Here is a 25,672-nt window from a genome sequence, read left to right on the forward strand (position 1 = left end):
TGCTCCTCGCAGTTCCTCATGCTCTTGTTGGCCTCCTCGTAGATTTGCCGGCACTTCTCTAGGCGGTCAGGGCTGTCGATAGACAGCTCGAACTTGGCGTAGCTGATCCAGACCTGCAGGAACAGAAGTTGGGGATGATCAATGATCCAGATCCAAATTTTGTATTTTTGTAACAATTCCTAATATTAGTTTTTAAATCTTAATGACTGAATTAATTACATAACCAAAAGGCCAAATATGTGTAAAAATTTGCAGTAGAACCCCAAACGTATGGCCTGAGATGTAAGTAATCAGGACATTCATTACTTCATTTCTGCTTCACCCATCTTGGCACTGAAGCCTCATTTTCATTATTTGTTTGGTTTTAAATAAACTGGGTCTGCAAAACTTTCAGAACTTTCCCAGGCGCGTTTTGTGCTCTGAGCCAGAGAGCAATTCCCACCTTGACATGCTGGGTGCGCTGCAGCAGCCGTTTGTAAAGGTTTCTGGTGTTCCCAAACTCCTCCTGCTCGATCTCAAAGTCAATGTAGGACTTCCACAGGACCTGAAAGAGTAACAGCCACAGAACACAGATAAAGTGAGAATATTTTTCACCCATACTCTCCCATCCTTAAAACAACAACAACAACAACAAAAAAAAAACTGGATTAACAAAACAGTGATAAAGACCTCTGGCATGTCCAGTCGTGGCTGTCCAATGGCGAGTTCGAAGATGGCACGGGCTCTCTCGATGTCTCCCAGGATGGTCTCCAGTTCTGCAAACTTGATCCAGGTGGTGCAGTTTTCTGGACTGAACTCCAGGTACTTCTCGTACAGCTTCCTGCAGCGGTCGAACTCACGGAGCTGCAGCTCCAGCTCAATGTAGCCCTTCAGCAGCTTGTTCTTGGGGCATTTACCGATTGCAGTGCCCTGAGGGAACAGAAAAGCTGCTGAGAGGAAACAGCAGATACAAGTTTCCTGTTTCTACCTTACAGTATTAAAGTAACATGTTTGCCTCTAAACTGCAGAAGGTGTCAGCTGTCTTAGCCTGTTCGTTGTTGGATACAATGCTTTTACATTGCTCTCTTGGCCAGGTCTTTCTTGAAACAGATTTTATTGTTAGTGAGACTTTTAGCTGGCTAAATAAAGGAAATTAAAAAAAAAAACACTTTAATTTCAGTTTGTGAAGAGAGAACGTTTATGTACATGTAACACAGCTTTAACTTTTACTGATTAAATAATGTAGTTGTTGGTCTGTAATGATGTCCACTAGGATGGAATTTCAGTTTATTCCCCACAATCTATTGCTCTCTATGTTGACCTAAATGGAAAAAAAGTGTGTGTGTGTGTGTGTGTGTGTGTGTGTATATTGTTACAATTAATATTTTATCTTGACCTCACCATGACCTTTCTGGCTCCCTGCAGGTTCTTCTGTCGGATCTCAAACTGAGCGCAGAGCAGCCAAATCTTAGCGAATGTGAACTGAACCAAAGCACAAGATGATCACAATCTGGTAACAACAGTGTCAACTACATGTGTTTTAGTGACACTAGTACTGTCTTTTATAAGAAGAACCAAAAAAATCCAGACTCATTCTAAGTGCACGATAAAGTAAAAAATACCTTTTTGTGAGGGATGAGGTCCAGACAGGCCTGGAACACCTGCCGTGTTCTTTCTGGATCCTAACAGAAGTAAAAAATAAAAGTATGCAATCTAAACAGGCGCTCAAGGCCAGACGCCAGGATCACAACAAACAAAAGCGATACCAGCCCATTTCTTCCTTTTTCAATGTGAATGTGCTGTTTGTCACTTTTGTGACTATTAGAAGTGATATTTTGTCTTGGGACAGATTATAATCCTGATGAAATAAATACCAATATCAGGTTTGTTATGCACATGAGTTATTACCGAGTTTTAATATGATCTTATGTTTATCAAAAGACAGAGTAGACTCCTTTCTTTTAAAATATTATTTAAACATTTTATGTACTATTTTCTTTAATGCTCCTGATTTATCTGTCGAATTTTGGTAACAATACTAATCTATATAAATGAGGATTCCTTCCGACCAACCTTGACCTCCAGCTCCTCATACAGAGCGTAGTTGATCCACAGGTAGATGTATCGTTTCCAGTGTCTCTTCTCCTGGATGGGGGGAATGTTGGCGATGGCTCGCTCATAAACATCCCTCACTCCATCAGAGTCTGCATCACTCTCCACCAGACGAAGATAATCAAACCATGCATCGTAGTTGTGCGGGTTTGCCTGCATGCAAACAGGAAAACAGGAAGAATCACCCAGTGTCAGTGATCAGAACCAGAAGTCCCAGTCAATGGCTACACCAACACAATTTTCCACACATTTCCTAACCTCACTCTTTAAAGCCACTGATGGCGGTTCATGAAAATACCTTGACTTCCTCCTCGTACTGGAACCTTCGTTTGCTGACAATGACGTCCTCAATTCCCCTCCGATCTCCAAACTTCTTCTCAAACATCGTGTAGTTCTTGAAGAGCTCCTGCGCCTGATGTTTAGGGATTCTGTCCAAAGCGTACTTATAGATCACCCGTACACGTTCAAACTAAAAGGGAAGATCAATGCATAAGAATTGTAGTATGCATGAAGAACATATGCTTTAAAAGCCAAACAGATCCTACTAAACACCAATAGCTACTTCCACAATCTAAGGACAAGGACAACGATATTTTTCAAAGCACTCCAGCAGAACAATTAACCAAAGGAGGAAGTCGCTAATTAAAAACTGGATGGATTTTGTTCTGTAACTGGTTTCACACACCTCTTTCTGTATCTCCTCAAACCTGGCAAAGGCCACAAACAGGTTTTCATCCACATGTTCTTCTCCAAAGAACTCCACCGCCCTCTCGTACACCTTCCTACTGTGAGCGATGTAACCGTGCTTCTCTTCAAATCGAGCGTACTTGATCCAGTTTTTCACTTCGGGGTGAACGATGACAAGTGCAGCGGAGTTAAGAAGTTTTATAATAAAACGATTATCCCAAGGATACAAAATGCAAAGGGTTTCACAAACACCATCTACTAATGGATAATGTATAATGTCTTCTGCAGCATGCACTGATGCTTCTCTTCACCTGTAGGTCTCTTGTCCAAACAAAAATAGACTTAAATCCAAACTATCTTCATCCTATGAATGTGACCCAACACCACAACAAACCTCCCTCACATCTTGTAAGCTGGTAACACAACACATGAAACAACAACAAAAGGATATATTGCTCATAAATGGTGCGGGCTTTGTCCACTTCCTTGTAGCGCAGCTCAAAGTTGATATAAGAATGCCAGGCCTGTTCTTCGGGCTCCCACTCCATCCAGCGCTCAAACACCTGCCTGCAGCCGGCGACATTCCCCAGCATCTCCTCCATGTAGGTGTACTTGTACCTGATGGAAGGACAAAGAGTCAAACATTAAAAAGCAAAAATAGTCCCTAAGGAATAAAAAGTCAGAAGTATTTGGACACCCATGTGAAATTGTAGACAAACCAAAGATTCTGTGTTGGCACTGTACAGTGTATATGTGCCACATTTTTCAAAGTTTCACACTAGCAGCTTAGAGAGAAAAAGGGAGCACTTGGTTTGATGCAAGGAGTCTCCCTGCTAATGCAAACACAGCAGAATCATTGTCATGTCAGACCAGCGTCACACAGGGATCTAAATGGATCTGTCAACGTCACACAGGGATCTAAATGGATCTGTTTCTTTTCCTGTATTTATCAATAAACAGCTGACTACCTGTTTCCTAACATCAAGAATCAATTTTATAATAACTTACAATACAAGTCCATTACTCTAATTCTTTGTTTCTTTGTAGACATGAAGCTCAAACAGTTTTATCACTCTGACAATTTGTCCAACCTCAGAAGAAAAGCACCTGTTTCTCCTGCTGCCTTTTAAGTGGATACCAAACTTTACACACTGGCTCACAATTTCCAGGTAATGTTAATGTTGTTTTTGATATTTTTTTGTTTGCTCCTTTATCTTCCCCTCACATCAGCTTGCCATCACCACCAGACACCTCGGTGAACGCCGCAGTATAATCTTTCAGCAGGTAGTTAAATGTAACTCATACCAGAACTGGTTGACTCGTGGGAGGATGATGATGGCTCTGTCCCAGATGTTGCGGGCATGGTTCACCTGACGACTTTTCATCTCCATTTCGGCGTACTTTAGCCACAGAGTGATGTTGCGGTGATCGACGTCCAGCGCTCGCTCGTAAATGGAACGAGCTCTAAAACCAGAGTGAGAAGAATTGAGAGAATAGAGTATATTTTTAATATGAAAGCTGAAAGGCTAATCAGAACTGTGAACAGTTATACAGGTTTGGGGGTTAAGGGGTTTGACACTGGACACTGCTTAGTTCAGTTGGGAACAGCTGGATTGATTAAACAGTGCCCTGATATGTTCTAATATTGTAGCTAGGTGCGATACCTCTGGATCTCCTTCAGGCTTTCCTCCCATTGAGCGTATTTAATCCAGTTACTGATGATGGTGCGATTCTTTCTGATGTTATCCTCGAATGCCTAAAAGAAAGCCCAAGAGTTTCACATAAAGTTAGTCTGCCTTGGTTCCTCTTTTTGGGGTTGTGCTTCATTAAAGTGAGTAAATTAGCAATTGTTTGTGCTAAAGACTGCACTTGAACAAACCTAGGACCCCAATATGTTTGCAAACGCAAACGACATATTAGTGCTCCAGAAATTATACTGGTTGTAAGCACTTACCTTCCTCTTCCTCAGCTTGTAATCATTCAGCTCCTCTTCGTCTGTGATCTTCTGTTTTGGTGGTGGTGGCAGAAGTTCGAGCTCTCTCTCTTTAGCTTCCCTCAGCAGCTGCTCAGCAGTGATCTGGACCTCTGCAGGAGCTTTATTTTTCACCTGTAACACAATGTTGCTCCACTTGTGACCGTAATGTTTCAATGTTCTTAATGCTTGCATACCTATATCTTAAGTTTTATTTAAGCTACTTCCGTCTGGCTAACGTTAGCAGCTAAAATACCTTCTTTTATATTATTATTCGTATTTACAGATCTATAAGATTTGTACTGTATGTATTAAAAGCAAATATAAGCACCATCTGGCGCTAAGCCCATAAGATTTCTCCGTTTAACTTTACCACTGTCCGTTAACATTAGCTTAATGCTAACCGAAGTCACTTGATTACAGTTGTATTGTTTTGTTTTCTTACCTTCGCCACCTTCGGTATCCTCTGTTTACCCGCGGCCGTGGAAGCCATTTTTGCTGGCAGGTTTAATCAAAAATCACTTAGCCTAACTTATTTAAAATGTTTCGATCACAACAACAACGGTTATAGGTAACACAACGTTTTGGCTACATCCAACGACGGCCACCATGATAGTACCCAGAATGCATTGCGCATTCCCATTGACCCCTCATGAAGCGTTTTGTTGTCATAGCAACAGAGTTTGCGTTCGCTAGTAACTTTACCGTTTTTTATGGAGCAAACTTTACGAATATCTTTGTTTTTAATCTCACAAAAGCAATAGAAGATTAGTCTGTAAATCCAAATTTATATGTTTTTTAGAAATACATCTGTGAGAGGTAAGTAACAACTGTTCTGCTAAGAAATTGCTTCAGTTTTGGCGTTTATTGTTAAGCTAACTAGCTAATAGACATCATTGTTGTCGTCGTCGTTGTTGGTATTGTCATGGTTGATATGATATCATGTCCCTTTATTAAAAGAAGATGAGGACTATAACTTCAGCCAGCGGACAAGTGGAAACTGTAACCGTGAGAAGAAGTGAGTCAGCGGATGCTCGGGGGATTAACAGCCTTATCTGCCCATCAACGCAGGCAGTTTTTGGAACAGTCGATGTGATCCATGTTCTGTAAGAAAAATATTTATTTTTAATGCATAGAGTTCAGACAGTAACGTTAATTAACATACTGTCTGCACATAAGCACACTGATTAAATGCCTGTGAAATTAGCACAAACCTAAATGTATGATTTTAAAACTCTTCACAATTGTTGTCAATCATTTCGTCTAAAATGTCAAAAACAATGAACATACCATAACCAAAGAAAGTTTCACCTGTTTATTTATTGAATATTACATGCCCTGTTAGGTTACTTGTCTCTGACCAACATTTACCACTGTTGATAATAACAGATTTTGACACTCTACATAGACTACTGTCCTATATTCATATTGTACATATCAATAGTTGCATTCACTGTACCGGTTTATTGTCATACTTTACAATGTTATAACCATTCATACCCATTTATACATGCTCTACATTATTTATGGTACAAGAGTAGTGTGAGATACATTTTTTCCACAGTGAAATCCTGACACCATGTAGAAGATGACTAGCTGTTACAGCTACAAGTAATCATAGTAATAATTACATATTTCTAGTATTTATCAGGCAACTTTAAAAACACTGAGTTGAAGTTTCAAAGTCATGTTCTTCTCTCATCTCCTGTAACACCCAGAGAGAAGGCCAACCTGGCTGTGACCCTGGCCAATGAAAAGGATGACATCCTGGCTCATGCTTCCTTCTCTGACCACCCTGTTGGAGACTTGGTGGATCAGGCTCATTGGGAACTGTTCCTGCACAAACACTTCAACACTGAACAATGCACAGTTTGTATCATTCATTATTTTGGAACTACAAAGAATTATTTATTTAAATACATTCATAGATTCATGCATGGCAAATATAAATATATGGGGTAATATGGCTCTTTGGCTCCAACAAAACTAATCTGTCAGGAAAACTTTTTCACTATTAAATATTTGAAGTAAAACTACTGACAGATGAGGGGAAATAAAAGTGATCAGCATTGCAGTGAAAATTGTTGTTTTTTCCCTCCCTGCAGCCTTTGAACACACTTTTCCTTCACCTTTTTGTGGCACAGATGAAGTTTGCCACCGAATGCATAAAGGAGATAATGAGGTATGAATATGCCTTTTTTTTAAGTGTACTAAAACTTGTGCAGTTCGTCACGGTTTTGTCATATTCATATCTTGAATCTGTACTTGAAAGTTTACTTGTTTTAGTTCCACCATCATTCCATAAGAAATCATCTGGAAACTAAAATGTAGACTTAAATGTGATACTCCTGAGGTGCTGTGTGGTGTAGTGATTATCAACATTCAGACCGTAAAGCGATGAACGTGACACTGACATGATTCAGCTCCAAAATATTATGAATATCAATCAATCAATCAAAATTTATTTGTATAGCACTTTAAAAACAACGTCTGGTCAACCAAAGTACTTTACAAGGCAATGCAAATCCAGAGTAAAAAATATCAATGGAGAAATAAAACAACATAGGAACATAAAAACACCAAGTACACAGAATCAACAGATAAAAGGAGGAAGCAGTAGACAGCACTATGTATTAAAAGCCAGAGTGAATAAATATGTTTTAACCAATGATTTAAAAGTTGTCAAGTCTGTAGAGGATCTAACACTAAAAGGTAAACCATTCCACAATTTAGGAGCTGCAGCAATAAAAGCATCTGGCCCTGGGCACCTCTAACAGAAACTGGCTTGAGGATCTGAGTAATCTAGTTGGTTCGTGCCACCTCACCAACTCAGCAGGGTAAGGCGGTGCCAAACCATTAAGAGCCTTAAAAACAAAAATCAATAGCTTAAAATGGATTCTAAAACGAACTGGAAGCCAGTGAAGAGAAGCCAGTACCGGAGTTATATGGTCGAATTTCCTAGTACCTGTTAAATACCAGTACCTGTTGAATATCAGTAATGGTTGTTACTATAAGGTGTTTTGTTTATAAATAATCAGATAATATACAGAATGTATAAAGATCTATGGATAAGGATAATCACCTTTAATGGCCAAGTATGTTACACACAAGGAATTTGTTTCCGGTACAGAACCGATGGCAGCCATCTGCGGCACCAACTCAACCGATGGCTCTAACCATCGGGGGCAACGGGGGGGTTCAGTGTCTTGCCCAAGGACACCTCAGCATGTGGACTACAGGCACTGAGATTTGAACCTTCAACCTTCTGTTTGGGAGATGACTGCTCTACCCACCGCACCACTGTCACCTCCCCCGGCATTCACCTCTCCCAGGAGGCGAATTCAATGTGTGCTAAATTATAATCACTTTTTTATTCTGTATCTTTTTACAGGGCTGTCTTCAATGCCATCACAGAGCTTGAATACATCTGTCTGGTCAGCCCAAACATTAGCAATTTAGGTGAGGAACTGCTTCAGATTCATTGTTAATTTTATCTTTCATGGAAGAGACTCATCCTCATGACTTCTGTGTATCCAGAGCCTGCACTGAATGAGATGTTTGAACCGCTGCAGCGCCTGACTGACACTGGGCCTTCATGTTTAGCATTAATCTGCCACAGACACAATCACTGTCCCCGGCTTCATATCCGCCCAGCCAGGTGATTCCAGCCCACTAATACTGTATAACACTCAAACGTGTGTATAGCACATAACAGTATAGTGCATGCTCGTAAAGGACGTTAAAATGTAATGATATGGAGCTCAAGGTGAGCGTTTGTCGTCATCTTTAACATGCCATGTGCTAGAATGTGCATAATAAAAAAGATGTGCTTTGACAGTCAAATCCTGTGCCAACAAAAACAGAGTTAATAGTGAATTTGTCTGTAAAACACAGTGGGTGTGGAATTTTTTTTTCTGTAGCTCTATAAAGTTAAAGCTGCATTAACCGACGTTTTTGGCCACTTGGGTGCAGAAGAACTCCACAGCATGCCGACAAACCCACAGCCATGACATATTATCACATTATGAAATCTTATTAACATATTAGCAAACAATTGCCTATCCACATATCCAGAAAACAGAGTAATGTCATTTTAGCTTTGGTTGGCCTCCACCAACTCTTGAGAAAAGTATCTTTTTAGCTGCTTGATGTTCTACTTTCACCTGCATTTTCACCTTCATGTGCCGTAAAACCAAAACCATGATCTCAAAAGAGACTGAAACGTTTTGATTGGTGGAGCTTTATTGTGTAGGCTAATCCTCTTTTTGTATATTACAGGGTCGATGATCACGATGACATTATGCACATAGTTGAAGAGCAGACAAAACTGCTGTCAGTCATCGGCCAGCCGTATGTCCTGGCAGAGCTCATTGAGGCACAGAATGAGGAAAACCACACTGCTGTTTGTGAGGTTTGTTACCAACTTTGAGCCCATCTCTCACTTAAACACTTTTAAAGGTATTAGGTGAATATTTAAATCTAACAGTCCCCCACAGCGGGCATTGCACTGATAAACCATTTAGTTCATCCCTGCTGGTTGGGGTGTCGTATGTGATGTGTTTCCAGTCATGTCTGATCCACTGTGCCTGTCTAAAAATAATGCGGTAGCAGCTCTTGCATGATGCTGAGACTGAATGTGAGAAACCCCACTGGGGTCCATTCCCTCGGGACCTGAGAAACAACAGATCTTCTCTCCCCTCCCCGCCAGTCGGGTTGACATGTGTTCATGGCAGCATATGGCAGATACAAGCTGATACTCAGCCAAGACATGCTCTCACTGAACATATTGTGTCCAGACATCTGAAGCATTTTGGGCGTTTTGTCTGTGAATATGTTCAGCACTCAGAGAACCAACAGTGCAACATTGCCCCAGAGGGCTGGGCTCTCTAGTCTGCTGAATGTCATAGTAAATATTTTTCGTTATTTTCTTCTTCTGGATAATCATCTGGTTCAGTCACAGCATGTCTACTTGTGCTTCATATGTCACGAGTATGGTTTCAGTCAAAACTCAAATCATCGTGAGAATTTCTCACTGTTTATAAGCTCATTTCCAAAAAATGACACATTTCTCAAGATGTATCAATGTTCACTTTCTAAAATAGCATTTAAATGACGCTTGTCTACATTTCAAATGAGCAAACTCCATCTGCTGAGGAAGATTGTGTGATATGATCAAAAACTTTAGAACAGCTACTGCATGAACCTTGAGATGCCATTGTTTTGATAACTGCTGCTTTATAGTTCAAGGATAAAGGGAAAATCTTTGGCCTGATCTAAACCAAGTCCTGTTGAGCTCAGATGTTAAATGGCACTTCCAAGAGATCACCTGTTATTTAAACAGTGTGGGTGGTGAAGTAATACCTTCTTGGAAGGCTCTACGGGGCTGAAGATCATGATGACATTGATACTTTTAGTGCCTTGAGTTTCAGTCTCTGTAGATGGCAGATTGTTCTCAGTCTTTTTGCTCAAGTGTGCAATCTTTTTCACTTTCCTAACAAAGCAAAAATGTAAAGGCATTTTACATTAGAGGCCTGCTCCATTATAAATAAACAGCATTATATAATGCTGTCTTCTCCACAGGTTAGCGGGGTGGCTGCTGGCTTCATCAGTGTTACTGCTAAAGTTGATTTGAAACAGCTGCATGACAACTTTGAGCTCACTGACTTCAATGGCTTGTACAAACTGCAGCCTGCTGTTCACACTGATGCAGGAGAAGATGAAGCAGAAACCCAAAGTTCTCCTGCTCAGCGGGTAACTGAACTGCACTTCACTACAGTTGTTTATCAGAAAAATTTGAACGATTGTCTAATCAAAGCAGATCAAATCAGTGGAAAGGTGTTGTGCATGATTATCCTGTTCTAAGATGAACAGACGTAATACAATCAAAGTTGTGCTTTTGAGTTGTCATACCATTACTGCATGATATTGCATCATACTTATTCTTCACCTTCTGCTCAGTGATATGTTTGTTTTACCTGACACAGTCAAATGGAGCTTCAGAGAAACCCAGAGTTTTTTGTATTCAGTTCTTCATTATTGAGAAGAATTCTGAAATGAGGTAAGATTTCTAAAATTTAAAGCTAAAGGTATTAATGATATATACTGTATTTTTCCTGTTGTCAACAAATCCCATGAAAAGACAAAGTCAACCATGAATGTCTCCTACTAACAAGTAAGTTAGTAAGATGTGTGCATCCAAAATGTACTCTTCTGTCCTGTTGTTGCCTCGATCTGAGCCACAGAGCTCCACTGTGCCCAGAAACCTTTAATCCATAAGTGACCACAATGCTGCACTGGCTGATATATTCCTTCATCACCATGAGCACACACGCTGGAGGTTATTCTGATTCAGTCCCACACACATACTCACTAAAGGCTAATTGTGGATTCATCTGCTGCTGAAAACAGTCCCTAACACATGCACTGTTTCCTCCTGTTGATTTGATAAAAACTGCAGTGAGCAGCACTTTGAAGAAATTAGTATTTTTTATAGGCTTTCTTGACAATGATAGCCATGACTAACAGCAGTTTTGTCTTTTAAATATAAACATAAAATACAAAAATAGTCTTGAGCTGGTAATATATACTGCTCAAAAAAATAAAGGGAACACAACATAGTTGAATGTCTTATTTTTGTGTTCCCTTTATTTTTTTGAGCAGTATATATTCTTTTAGATTGTTTAGGTTGGGATGAACCTCAAGCCAAAACCACAGTGAATATAGGATGTTTAGGAAGTGGGATCTTCAAAATTCATATAAAATCATATGTGTAAGCATTTTTTGACATGCATCATGATGTGCATGGCTTTTCAATATACACAGTAAAACAAAATACTGCAGTATGTTCGATAGAATATCTGAGCTGAGATAATACAATGTGAAAGTGAAAGATGGGTCCGGCTTGCAGACATAAGGCAATAAAAAATGAAGGCTACTAAAAAGTAGCAGGCAACATCAACTAAAACATATTTACAACATTAATATTGTGTAAAATTCACAGATATTGAAAGTCAGATACCACAATTCTGCTTTTCTATAATGAAAATATGTTTTTAAAATGTTCAGTTTTTGTCACTTTCTTGACATTTTTGAGGCAGTGCTGGTGCAGCACCAGTGGCAGGGGTCCAGAGATACGTCAGTCATATGCTGTGTTAAAGCAGGGAGAGTGACTGTTAGTTGGCTCCTGCTGAGCTCCTCTCACCACCGCCTTACCTCCCAGCTGTTACTGAATATGGAGTGGAGTCGCTTCCCGCCGAGAGTGAGCATGTTATTAATGAGAACTGTGCTTAAAGTGACAGCGAGTTGAAGGCAAGAAGTTGAGCTGGAAGCAGCGGGCAGATTGGTCGGCCAGTTGTTCCACCACAGCGATTACCAACTTGGCTTTGATTCTGAACTTGGCACAGACACATATTTTCACTTAACTTTCCCCTTCTCTCTTGCAGATCAGTGGACTTCATTCCATACATATTCAAATGTTTTCCTGTGAGTATCATTAATGCACGTTACAGAAGAAGTTTTTTTTTTTTTTTTTTTAGTTGTACGTAACTATGTAATTAAAGTTATTGAATACCAGTGGTGGAATGAACTAAGTACATTTACTCAAGTCGTTAAGTAAAAATTAGAGGCACTTATACTTTGAGGATTTTATTTTCATGCAACTCTCTACTTCTACTCAAAACATTATACTTTTACCCTACTAAAATTATGTGGCCGCTTTAGTTACTAGTTTATGATTTAAGAGTTTTGTACAGAAAACTTATAAAGAGCTTAGAAAATGAGTTGAAAATGAATCCACATACAGTAACTGTAAATACAGCTGAAACTGTTAATTGATCAACTTTGGTAATTGTTTCAAGTCAAAGATTTATGGCCTCAGCTTCTCAGATATGAGGATTTGCTGCTTATCCTTTTCAATATTAAAACAATTTTTTATTTCTAATAATTTAATAATAGTTTGTACTTTCATTTGGACAAAACCAAACCATCTAAATACTTTCTCTACAGCTGTCAAATACACATAACATTGATTCCAAGGTCTTGCAAAGATGACAAAGTTTAAAATCCCTGTGAATTCTTTATATTAGCTTTTTAAAGTGCCCGTGTCATGCTCATTTTGCTTGTTTCCAGCCACTTAATATTTAATCTTGGGTACTTCTAGATTATCTTGGCACCCCTCATAACTCCAAATAGTTTGTAATTGTTTCAGAATCAGAGGCAAAAAGCCTCTTCCTTAAAATGAGATGACAGTTCGTGAACGCACACAACTCCTGCTGCTGGTGTTGGCACCGTGGATGTCTTTTTTTAACATAAGCTTGATTGAAAATACACATAACAAACAAAGCAATGTAACATTTTGCCAGTATGGTGGGGGCACCGGTGGATGCCAGGTAAGGTCACATGAACATGCAACGGCCTGGATTTTATGCCCATTCAAGGAGATCCTTAAACTATCACACAATACTTTATTATGTCTAAGATAATTCGTCATTGTAACATTGTAGATAAGTCAAAAAACAAGGAAAAGCGCCATGGGCCCTTTAATAATGTATTGAACATACGTAGCTGCTCCATGACGTGTTGATGCTGGTATTTGTCGGCCTTCTGTCTGCCAGGACCTGGATTTCTGCATCATCACGGTACCAACTCTGTCCCCGGAGTTTCCATTGCTGCAGAGCTTCCTCAGGGTGCTGCCTCTCGCCACCAGCTTGTTGCATCAGGAACTCTACATTGCCCATGCCACTGGGCTAAGGTGGTTGCTTCTTATAAGTCTGTTTCTTCCAGGCACTATTAGTACATCACTGTCAGATAGTGTTGCTGTCTTGTTACTTTTTCAGAGATGGCATGATTACAGATTTGATATGGTTATTTTTCAGAGAGGAGGTCCTGGCACATTTTTGGCTCCTCTGCTACTTGAAAAGTCATAAGTCAGTATATTTAGTCTGCTGGACCTGTCTTGGATTTAAACACACCTTGCTAGCCAGTTATTTACTTATGCTATAAGACAATGAAGCACCAAGACAGGAAAGAGGATGGTTCCCCTGCAAACTAGAAGACATTTGTTAGGATGGTGTCTCACAAGGTGACAGAGAGAACATTTGCGGACCTGTGCTCCTCTCAGTTTGTGGTCACACTAGTTGTTTGTGCAGGCCTGTGGAGGTGAGGCCGGCTGTGGCTGCAGACCGGCCAGCTGTATCTGACCTGGTGAAGGGTCTGAGACTGAGTGAGTCCCTGCTGCAGGACCTGGACCACTTGTACGAGACCCGCAGAGACCAGGTCAGTGAACACACACTGAAACCAACACACCAGGGCTTCACCGTCAGCCACTCTACACACCTTTTGTGTGAATGTTCATGTTTTCTTCAAGAGAATCTGGTCTGATTCTCCTTTAATTACTGTTATTAGTTCACAGCAGTAAGCTTTATGAACAGCAGCGATTGTTTTATGGCCTCTTTGCCTTAGGTTTTGCTTCTAAGACACCAGCTGTTCTACTGGGAGTTTAAGGAGCAGCCCGAGAGGAAAACTGCAGACATTACTTGGGACTCACACAAATACTGTCACCTTCTCTGCAGGATTTTGGGTTTTAAGAAAGTATGATGTATATATTCATTTGTTGTTAATTTTCTCACAGTAAGACAAGTTGAACAAAGGTTGGAGATAAGGCAGTAAAAAAACAGAAGTGTATTTAATAATGGTGCAAATACAATATTAAGTGGCAGGTGGTTTATTAATGAACTAAATGTGATTTTAAGTAGAGTTAATGTATTATTAATACAATAGTAATGATTTGAATGGATTAGCATTACTTTGGAAAGCAGGATTTTAATCAGCATAAACAGTAAAAGAAAATATCCCAGAAAATTCTCCCCATGCCTTTAACTTTAAAAAATAAATGATGATTGTTTTGGACCATCAAGTGTGACTCAAGCTGTTATGATGATGATTGTCTTGGAATAATAAGGAATATCGCACGTATGCCAGAGAACAGATTGGTGAGAATTCAGTTTGTTCCTCTCTGACCGACACCCCAGCTGTCACTGCTGCAGCTCCAAAACTGATAATTACTTCTTAAATGAGAATGCAGCCCCTCCATGTGAATTCATGGCACTGGACTCAGCTAGTACAAGAAGGTGCATTCAGCTTATATTCAGTACAATATACACATGTACATTTACATGTTAGTTTTGTTCTCTTGTTTTTCAGGATGGGGTGCCACTGCAGGCCTTCGTGGCTCAGGTGGACGGTCAGGTTGTGGGGATACTGATCATCAGAGACGAGCAGGTAGGTGCAGTTTTCTAGTCCTGTGTTGAGTTTTAATTAAAGAATTAAACCCTCGTATTCGGGGTGCTTCAAAATTAGATAATATACTAATAAGATTTGATAGTAGATGAATAGTTTGTCACTTATCATGAAACCAAACATTATACTGAATTTCAGCTTTTCTCTTTTTTATACATTTGTAAATAAAATGTGTTTTGGGCTGTTAGTTGGATAAAACAAGCTATTTAGAGGTGTCACCTTGGGCTCTAACATTTTTATACAGTTTTTAATAAAATATCAAGAGATGAATTAATAATGAAAGCAGTCATCTGCTTGCTCTTGGGCTTTTCTGAGTCTATATTACACTAAGTAAAGGACAGTTCTTATGATTGTGTAAATTATTTTAATAGAAACTGTAATCAAATATGTATTTTTTTGTGTAATTCGAGTATAAGAGGTTTATTTTACACAAAGAAATGTCTTTTGGTGAAGTCAGTTCTTTTGTTTTGTCAGTCATACTTTCACTTATTAAAATTATCTTTACATCTTTGACCCTATAAATAAAGGTCATTTAATTTTAAAAACTTTAAAAATGGACAGACTGTGATTAGAAAATGTCACAATCATTGGCAGCTTTTGCTTCTTTTTATGTGAATAGCAGAAAAAGAAGGGCACTCTATTAAACAACAAAAAATAAAATATAAAGCACAAATACCTAGAAATGTTCCCCTGTCATGGAGTTAATCTGTAGAGGACTGACACGAGTCTGTCTCTGTCAGGACACTGAGTACATCTGTGCCCACTATAACATCGAGAACTTCATCTACTTCAGTCAATATCACTACAAGGAGCACGCTCAGATACGCCACTTCATCCTCAAACCCTCCTTCCAGCACTTCACCAAACACTTGTTTAAGGAGGTTCTGCGGCTGGCTCACAGATCCTGCCTGTACCACAGAACCTACCCCCCCAAGCACAGCCAGGAGGTAGGTGCACTGGCCCGTCATTTGGGGCCCCTCTAGCCCCTGAGCATGTCTGCTCAGATACACATTGTCATTAGTGTAATGATCCTCAGTTTGTACACTGCAAAAAATATCCTTTACACTTGACAAGTCATTCCGACTCAAACTGTCGAGATGATTTCACTTTTTGACCGAGGTGACAATTTTCTTGATACATATATGTAAAACTCCAGGATAACAGAATTTTATTCAAGAAAAATGGAATTGAAGAATTTTTCAAACGTGTCTGTGGAAAAAGAAGAATTTGACATTTGATTTAGTGTCCAGAGAAGATGGTGACGATAATGATGACACACTAATGTTCAAGACAGTTTTTTTCTGCAAAACATAATCAAAAGCACTGGATACATTTTCTTAGGCTTTTTGTTTTTCAACCCAGATTTTATTGCAGTGATGTTTCCCATCATATATGACTGAGAGAACAGTTTAACCATGTTTACTGGTCAGAAACTCTGTTCTGCTGCAGCTTTTTGTGCTAAATGATTGGACTTTCAGACTCGAGGCTGCATCATTATGTACAATTAGAAATTATGGTAAACATCTTAAAGGCATGAAAAACGGTCAACCTCTCTGATGTATTAATCCTAGTGTATTTTAACTTTATATTGGTATTGTGTTTTATTTATTATCTCAGTCACTCACCAGCATATTGTAGGTGTTGCCACTGTTTCACATCAGAGCTACAGATTAGACAAAAACAATTTATTTTATCCAAAGTAGCTAAATTATGTGTTATGTGAGTATACAGATCAGTGAGATTATTACCATGGGTTTATAAACAGCTTTAAAAATGTCTCTACTTGTTACCGTATCCATGTTCAGCTGAGTAAACTGGGTTTGAATGGAAATCGGAATCAAGTTGTTTAAAAAAACAATTTTCCTTCACATTTCAATGTTTTCCTTGATACACACAATTATATTTGTGCAAACATAGTAGGTAAATGTGGCGGATGGATTTGTTCTGTTGTGGCTTAAGCTGGTCATTTTTTGCAGAGTGCGGCCCTCAGCAGGCTGTTGTCTCCGGGGTCGTGGCAGCAGGTGCTGACTGTACTGCCAGCTCCACCTCTCCACTCCATAATAAGACATTTCCTCAACGTGTAGAGGCCTCCACTTCCTCTGCTAATTACCTTCCACAAACAAGCACCAGATTGGGAGATGATGATGTGCAAATAGAATAATGGCAGAAGATAACCAGAGAATTAGTTCTGTTCTGGCAGTGAATGTTCCCGTCATATTCAGTTCATATCAGCAGTGTAAACTTTGCATCATTAACCTGTTCACCGCAGCTCATTATCACTTTGACTCCAGATCCCCTTCGCTGACACTTTCTCTCTCTCAGCTCACTGACACTTCACCCTCTTCTTCTGCACTCAGAATTCCTGTGTCCACCATCTGGATTTTGTCCTCAACTGTGTGGTCCCCGTCCGCCCACGACGCCAGATCATCTACCCACTGGAGGAGCTTGGCATCAATGCTCCGTCCAGGCAGATCACAGAGGAGCAGGTGGGCACAGCAGCAGCTGGCCGACAGGGAGCAGCCTGCCAGGGAATGTAGATGAGTTGAAGGCTGCTGAGAGGCAGCAGGGTGTCAGTGTGACCACTAGACAGTGCTGTTTCAAAAGGTAAACGCTGAGTGAATGCAGTTCACTCCAGCATTTTGAAGGGAAACTCAGCACAGGATATAAAACCCAGTATGATGGAATGATCGCACAGAATTTTGTGCAATATATTCATAAACCTTATGAACAAACAGTGATTCCAAATTGTTTTATGAGATCCTCTAAACAGCTTTTCTCATATTAATATCAAACAAAAATCCATAAGATAATGTTCAATTTTCTCTGCTAATTTGAAAGACACCAGTTTTTTCCTATGTGTATCCACAGATATTTTCTGGTGGGTCAGAAATGTGTTTTTACACAGGGCTTCAGTCTTCAGCTTCACATGTTTGATATCTGAAAACATTTGAATCTCCACTAGATATTAAATGTGTTGTTTTGAACATTGTTTGGCTGCACAACAACTAAGTAGAAATGGCAAGATTCTGTATTTAAACTTTTTTTTGTTTTGTTTTGTTTAAATTTATATCAGAGTGAAACATGAATTTAATGTATTTAAAAGAGTTGCAGCTGAAGCACAGACTTTAAGGTGCACATTGTTATATATCAGTCCTGATGGTGTTTTTTAATTTGTCAGTATATCAGGGCTAGTTGTTTGTTTGTGTCACTTTGAGCACAAGTTTGGATTTTTTTTTTTTTTTTTTGAAAAATGTATGAAACTGGTAAAAGAGCCAAAGCAACAGGTGCATAATAACACTCCCAGCTCTTGATGGTTTCAGCTTCGTGTGTATAAACTGCACCCTGAGTCACGTGTTCTGGTCTTATATCTTCCAAGCCAGGCTGAACATAATGTGGCTGTGATTTATTTCAGTGTCCTGTACTTCAAATATTTACCACACGTACAGCAGTGCTCTTTAGCCCCGAGGCGTCACTGTGTACACCCACATGTTCATTTCACTCCATCAAACCCAGTCCGCCCCCTTCGCCTCGGTAACACTGCAGTCATGATTTCCAGGCTACTGTGCAGATAAGAGCTTCAGCTACGAGCTTTGTCTCTGCCTCCTGATGTCAGCCTCAGGATGATTAATCAAATCTAAAGCACCTGTTCCCCCTCTGTCAATACAGGATCATATTACACAGAGCTGTGGTCATTGTGTGTAGGAAAGATGAGGCATCTCCAGCGTGATAAGAGCTGCTGCACCTGCTCCACCGCACATGCAGATGAGACAGGGGCTTTGTTCATCTGATTAACTCATCTGGTTAATTCCTGCACTATTCAGGCGGATGCATGGAGGCATTTTGTTTCACTACACTACACGTACAGGATTTTTACACAAGTCTTTCTTATTTTTCATTATATGTGAAAATCCATCATCTGCATGACACTATCTCGTGTGTAGGAAATAATAACCAGCAACATTTTCATATAAATATATCTCTACCTCTGCTGGTCTTTGGCTGCCCATCAAGTCGAGCTGCTATCTCCTCCTGCATTGTAAACAAAGAAAATTCAGACCATTTCGTTGTTGCATTTAGGAACAAAATGTACTGCTACAGGAGCTGAATCCAGCCAAAACTGACCCAGGATCTTAAACTGCTGAATGTTCAAGAGTTCAAGAGTCTGTGACTAATTTACTACCAAAATGCTCACTGGGACTTGTAGTTACACTAACTTCTCTTTACACTGTTTTCACAGGCCACAGGCCTGAATTGTTGTTTACGATTTGTACTCAACACTCATCCAGGAGAGTTTCATGTCCAGGAAACAAACAGGACTCCAATGTTACAACTCTAATGAAACTACCTGGACTCTCTTCAGACTAAGACATCGTTCCAAACTCTCAGAACCCATTTACTGACTTGCATTTATAGGTTACTATAGAGCGTATAGTTTTTACTCCTTAAATGTAATATGCTCTGATTATTAGTCATATCATTTTAAAGGATTACTTTATGACCTATTATTGCTGATGTGTGCACACATACATTTATCCTATAAAATAACCACAGGAGCCTTTACTTCCTAGCCATAGTCAAACCCTGAGCCAGAACGTCTCTTTGGATGTGACAAAGGTCAGGCTCACAGGCCCTTGTAGAAATGATTTGAATATTATACAAAGGTTAATTCCACCCTTGGGTTTCCTCCTTTTTTTTTGGCTTGATGCTGTTTTCATCCAACAAGGTGCATTGTGGGTTCAATCTGCATAATTGTAGATGATGAAGGAGCCATTAGCTGCCTCAGACCACAGGGTGATCACCAGAGACGCTTTGGCGGTGGAGGACTTGAGAAATTAGAACACTGTGTTCTGCAAATTCCTGTGGGTGTTGTAATTATTGTGGAAAAGTGTTCCTGAACTGTCAAGTCACATGTTTGATCCCCGTGTTTCTATCTCATTAGAGCCTTGAGCTGTAGTTACTGCAGTTCTTACAGTAGATTTTTGTAACTGTTTATTTGTTTAGGAGGATATGACATTGGGATGGAAATACACTAAGCACAGAAATATGAATAAGGCCAACAATACAAGTTTATTTTTTTATACAAAATCTGTGATGTGAAATAAGTGGAGAAAATAGTCAAAAGCACAGATTTCAACCTTTTAATGGATTTCCCAAACTTTGGGCTAAATAGAATCATATAGTTTCATCTCTGCTGTATAAAAAACAAAGTTAATTTAAGGATTTAGCCCTGGTGGCTCAGGGGTTAATACATCGTCAGTGACCAGCTGCATTCTCAGTTCATGTCCACGTGTTGTTCCCCATTTCTCTCCTTAGTTTCTAACATCTTTCTAGTTTCCATCTACAGTAATAAAGGAATTAAAATGCCTAAACAAATCAGTAGAACAAAGGTTTGGTATTCATTCTTATGTAGAACAGACTCTTTAAAAATAGAATTAGAAAGCAATACACACCCCTTCCTCTGGTCACTTGACTGTTGTGCTTCAGCTTAATAACAGTTTAGATAACTGTTGGTAAATGTCACAGCCTTACAGTCTCCCTGTGTCTCTTCAGCAGGCAGCTTCATCCTGTGAAACTGAAATAGTAAAAAGTGGACAAATCATTATCTAATGCTTTAGGTGTGTTAATAATTCAGGGCACATGCATTTAATGGATAAATTATCATAAAATGGCACCAAACACTTTGGGAGTGAGAAATGCCATCCCGCAAACGTAACTGACTATCTTCTCTCTCTCGCAGGCACCGTTTGCTCTCAGGCTCATCAGCAGAAAGTTAACCATGGAACCAAAGGTCATCGTTAATGCCAGGATTGTGGTGTTGGGGGCGTCAGACACAGGTTTATCTTTTCTTGAGGTGCTTTGTTTCTGGTGAGTCTGTTTCAGAATTAAATCCTCAGTGTCATTCTTCTCCCAGATATGTGGATATAGTGGCCTTTTCTGAAATTAGTAGCTGCAGTGACAGTCAGTGATTCCAGGGACGCTAATTGGCTGTCAATCCTTTATTATCCCAACACACAGGCACACACACACACCATCTGTGCATTGTGTATGTAACCTGCCTTCGCCAAGTTCCCATTAAGGGCAGTACACACTGCAGAAACCAACCAGTAATACTATGCTGGAGTTAAACTACCTGGTCCTGAGGTTTTGATTAAAAGATCAGGCTGATGACATTCTATCTTTCTTCTTGTCAGCAAATCCAACAAAATGACCAAAACGCACAATCAATCCTCTGAGCCACAGAGCTCCACCATCTCCAGAAACCATTAAACCCATCAGTGACCACACTGTTGCACTGGCTGACATCTTCCTTCATCATCATGAACACACACACACTGGAGTTTACTCTATCTCAGCCTCACATGCACTGTCCTGCTGCCACTAATACTCATTAGAAAGCAAATATACATTACTCTGCCTCCAAAAATAGTCCCCAGCAGAGCGGTTGTCTCCCAGCTGGAGAGTTGGAGGTTTGAATCTCGGTGCCTGCAGTCCACATGTCAAAGTGTCCTTGGACAAGACACTGAACCCCCCAAGTTGCCCTTGATGGTTAGAGCCATCAGTGGGAGTTGGCGCCGCAGATGGCTGCCTCGGTTCTGTACCGGAAACAAATTCTGTGTGTGTAACATACTTGGCCAAATAAAGGTGATTACATTACATTAGGTGCACCTGTGATTTCCTTTTGTCTAATTGCATAAACAAGGTTATAAAGGAGCATGCAAACACCACAGCTTTCTTAGTGTTGGTCTGGGTTGTGTCTTATGCAACATGGCTCCTCATGGTGAGGAACTGCCTGAACAAGTGAGTCACCAGACTGTGAGGCTTTACGAAGATGGCAGAGCATCAGTAACTACTGAACCTAGGCTGCAACACAGCTGCAGCAGCAGTTCGGGGGTACAGGAAGAACCATACTACCAGACACAGAAGGAGCAGTGTTCACAGCAACACAGCTACAAAGTAGGGGCAAAACAATTTTACAAATATTAAAACTCCATTTTAACTGCATAATGTATTTGTACATCTGAATCTGTCAGTAAGTGTCAGTGTGCCTAACACAGACAGGAAGCACTACATGCTGTAAAAGCACTAAAGAGCATACAGATGATTCAGGAGCCACAAAAGAGAGCTGGTTCATTGAAAGATCTTCACACAATCGTGTTTATCACTGATTCTGATGCGTCTGTAGAGAAACACTTCACTTTGTTTCCTGAAACCCTGAACTCCACGAGAGCAATCCCACACTGAAGCTTCTCTTTCATTGCCCTTTATTCCAGGAATCCAGTCTCTGGAAATGTCACTTGACTCCGGGTCGAACATTTTACATGTTTGCCTTCGTCCTCACATTGTGAGATTAACTGCTCCATCAAATAAGAAGTGCAGGGCTGCTCAGATGCAGGCGATAGCTGCCAGGCAACCAGGGCTGTTGTTAGGTGCAGAGCTGCTCAGGCTGGCACAGTGGTGGTGCCGGGCGGGCACACACAGCTGCCTGAGGCCTGGCACTCAGCAGGGCCAGGACTGGCCCCCTTTAATTAGCCACTCCACTGTTTCTCTCCGTCAGGGATCTGCTGCAGCGATCCGTGTTTGCTATCACTAATGAGTTGACTAATGAGGCAGTTAGTGTCCGCTGAACTAATGGTGAGGCGGCAACGCATTGAGTGGGTGAAGGATGGGTCAGTTTAGGCCTGCTGGGCCCCCCTTATCAGCCCTGCCCAAACGTCCGAGCCCTCCCACATCTCCTCCACCCCAACACAGCTTTCCATGTGCTCAGTGAATCCAGCCCAGCACCAACCCCCAGCTCCATTACTGGTTGGGTCAGGGTCAGACAGATAAAGAGCTCTGCGACAGCTTGGGCCTGTGCTCGCTGCGGTCAGGCTGCAGGGTCACCACGGCCGTCTGTCACTGGCTGATAACAGAACAAATCCAGAGCCACTGATTCAGTCACATTTACACACCAATAATGGGCCTTAATGCCCCAGTGCTGCGCCATAAATCCACCTTCTGGCAAAGATTAACAAGGAAAGTTTGACTGCAATCATTGTCTGATTGTTATTATGACTCACTTTTCACTAAATATGAATTCATTTATAAATAAAATAACCAGATGGGACTCTTTGTTTTTAGTTAATCCAGTAAATTAATGAAAAATTCAAGTGGTTATCAAATTTGTATCATCTCATAGCATGTAACATACTATGTTGTTCCATCCTACTAGTTTGTAATTCAACACAACAGCCATTCACTATATAACCAATCTGTTTACTGCATTTGGTGTCTGGTGTTGCAGATCTGTGCTGGTGGGTGTTAATTTAGCAGGAAACTAAGATAAGAGCAGAGCAGGAGGTGATCAGAGGTGTCAATGTGATAAGGCTGGTCCCTGTGAGGTACACACTGCTATTCACTGAATGCAGGAGCTCTTATCATCTGTCTAATGTCCTGTAGGCCACCACAAAAGAGGACATTCACATCACAGCAGATGTTTTTTTTTTAATTGTGAACAGCAAACACCCACGAGGTAGAAGGACTGTTCATAGTCTCAGTAACTATGGATGTATCATGGGGCTGGAGAATCCTAAGGAGTTTAAACATGGATTCAACATCTGATATTATGTTTATATGTTTAACATGGACCAAGTACATTAGTAATCTTAAAGGGATATTATAGTGAATGTGAATTCACCCGTAGCCAGGGCGTTTAACCAATCCTGTTGCGATAGCATTTCTCATCAAAAACCATGTTCTATTATCCGTTTTGCCCAGGATCTGTGTTGTGATGCTGCTTTCTTACAAAACTCTTAGACAATCAGCACTTGTTGTGCATAAAGAAAGCTGATCATCACAGATGATAGCTTGCTAAACCCAGGATTTCATCAAATAAAACCAACTGTTTTGCTCATTTGAAGAGTCAACTTCTTCAACATTAGTAATATTAGCGGCAGTGCAAGGGCCAAACAGTTTTGCTGATACATCACTGTGTAAATGTTAGACATTCCTTAATAAAGTTTACATAAAGAAAAATAGTTTCATATTTCCTCTATTTTCCTCTTGACTCAGCTGACATTAGTCAGGCTTTCTAAATGCTGTTGCATATTTCTGGATGAAGAATCTAGCTGCAGAAATTCAAGTTGTCCTTCCCCAGGAAACATTCCTCTCACTGTGTGTCCACCATGTATTCACTAGATTGTGTGGAGAAGCACTTATGCCTTTCGGTATGTATTCACTATATTGTGTGGAGAAGCACTTATGCCTTTCACTGTTGTTTGTTCTCTCATAGCCCTCACCTGAGGTTCAACAACCTAACCCTCATCTCAACACACGGTTTCCCAGGTGACTACAACCATGAGGACATTGGATTTCTGTCCACAAGGTGAGTGAATGTAACAACATCAGGCACGAAAATGGAGATTCATGTTTTGGAATCTAACACTGATATATCTTGGCATACAATGAGAATGTTCTAAAAACATCTACCCTGTGTGTTTATTATAAGTGGAATTAAACTCTGTTCATCATTCACAAATGCATTAGTTTGCATCAGGGTTTTAAAATTGCCCAGTTATTGTTTTAAATTGTTTATCCTGAGGAGAACATTGATATGTGAACCAAATTTCATTGGAATTTGTCATAGATGGTGTAAAGAACCCAGACAGGGAGGACTCAAATTGATTGATGAGGAAAACTGGAACCAGGTGTGTGAGTGGTCAGGTGACTTGAAACTGAGGCAAAGATTGAGGGCATCTGGTGGCTGTTTGGACTGTGGCAGGGGACAAAAGGTTAATCCCAGTTCCCTCATTTTATCTTTTCTTTCTTGAGAAAAAGAAAAGTCGTTCCAGTCCATCATGATGAAGGATGTCCCAGAGCTCTTATTTGTGCTGTGAGGAGCGAGGAGGCTGCTTGGAGGAGCTCTAACTGAGGATACATGTGTGCATACTTCACAAAAGTCTGTTATGGATTGACACACCCCTTTATTGGAAATCTTTTTGTGATTGGATGCATCACATGAAGGATCAGAGGAAAGGACGTCTCTTGTCAGTTAATGTTCCTCTCTCCCCAGTTTGTCCTTGCATCTTATGTGGGCATGACTAAGATGCAAAGAAAAGACACAAGTGAGGGAAACATGGATGCAATTAATGGAACTGGGATTCACCTAATGACAGACTAGGCAAAATGGGCTGAGACAAGAAACATCACAACATTACATCCAATAGCTGTTGAGACATTTCCCTTAAAACCCACAAATATCCACCTTGTGGTGACATAGAGGATCGCTTCACAGTAGGATTCACCCTCTGGATACCAGGACTGTTTGCAAAATTTCATGACAACTCATCCATTAGTTGTTGACACATTTCAGTTTCGACCAATGTTGTGGACTGAACAACAGACTGACGTTGCCATCCCTAGAGTCATGTCACTAGCATGGTTAAAAACTTGTTTGTTGTTTTGCTCCCTGGTGCTTCAAGCAATCAAAGAAAAATGGATAAAAACGTCCGTGGTCACCAGTGATGACAAAGGAATTACAACAGTAGGCATTTAACAGTAATTGTCTTGAAGAAAACCTTTACCACTGAATCAAACTGTCTTCGTCTGTGCTTCCTGCAGTCATGCATACAGCAGCAGAGACTGGTCCCA

At 40.3% G+C, this 25,672-nt stretch overlaps 2 protein-coding genes across 2 annotated transcripts in view; one reads left to right on the forward strand and one right to left on the reverse strand.

The window, feature by feature from the left end:
• The window catches only part of crnkl1 (crooked neck pre-mRNA splicing factor 1), a 6,505-nt gene extending 1,158 nt beyond the window's left edge, over positions 1–5,347 (reverse strand). Inside the window, 14 exon segments of the mRNA XM_020619452.1 lie at positions 1–2; positions 4–113; positions 443–544; positions 670–909; positions 1,381–1,461; positions 1,602–1,661; positions 2,053–2,244; positions 2,390–2,560; positions 2,777–2,955; positions 3,230–3,396; positions 4,084–4,242; positions 4,443–4,534; positions 4,733–4,885; positions 5,196–5,347. The exon segment at positions 1–2 is cut by the window's left edge and continues 125 nt beyond it. Coding sequence (XP_020475108.1) covers positions 1–2; positions 4–113; positions 443–544; positions 670–909; positions 1,381–1,461; positions 1,602–1,661; positions 2,053–2,244; positions 2,390–2,560; positions 2,777–2,955; positions 3,230–3,396; positions 4,084–4,242; positions 4,443–4,534; positions 4,733–4,885; positions 5,196–5,243 — 1,756 coding nt within the window. The 5' untranslated portion in view covers positions 5,244–5,347.
• A 54-nt stretch (positions 5,348–5,401) lies between these two features.
• cfap61 (cilia and flagella associated protein 61) overlaps positions 5,402–25,672 on the forward strand; it is a 32,820-nt gene continuing 12,549 nt past the window's right edge. Inside the window, exons 1-18 of the mRNA XM_020619446.1 lie at positions 5,402–5,569; positions 5,714–5,856; positions 6,469–6,619; positions 6,856–6,932; positions 8,142–8,209; positions 8,288–8,408; positions 9,029–9,161; positions 10,331–10,501; positions 10,735–10,808; positions 12,193–12,232; positions 13,363–13,499; positions 13,897–14,023; positions 14,951–15,028; positions 15,787–15,993; positions 17,404–17,532; positions 20,784–20,911; positions 24,315–24,407; positions 25,643–25,672. Of these exons, the coding sequence (XP_020475102.1) occupies positions 5,714–5,856; positions 6,469–6,619; positions 6,856–6,932; positions 8,142–8,209; positions 8,288–8,408; positions 9,029–9,161; positions 10,331–10,501; positions 10,735–10,808; positions 12,193–12,232; positions 13,363–13,499; positions 13,897–14,023; positions 14,951–15,028; positions 15,787–15,993; positions 17,404–17,532; positions 20,784–20,911; positions 24,315–24,407; positions 25,643–25,672 (1,907 nt within the window). The 5' untranslated portion in view covers positions 5,402–5,569. The remainder of the gene's footprint in view (positions 5,570–5,713; positions 5,857–6,468; positions 6,620–6,855; positions 6,933–8,141; positions 8,210–8,287; positions 8,409–9,028; positions 9,162–10,330; positions 10,502–10,734; positions 10,809–12,192; positions 12,233–13,362; positions 13,500–13,896; positions 14,024–14,950; positions 15,029–15,786; positions 15,994–17,403; positions 17,533–20,783; positions 20,912–24,314; positions 24,408–25,642) is intronic.

This window comes from Monopterus albus, unplaced genomic scaffold (assembly GCF_001952655.1).
Source record: "Monopterus albus unplaced genomic scaffold, M_albus_1.0 scaffold220.1, whole genome shotgun sequence".
Taxonomy (NCBI): domain Eukaryota; kingdom Metazoa; phylum Chordata; class Actinopteri; order Synbranchiformes; family Synbranchidae; genus Monopterus; species Monopterus albus.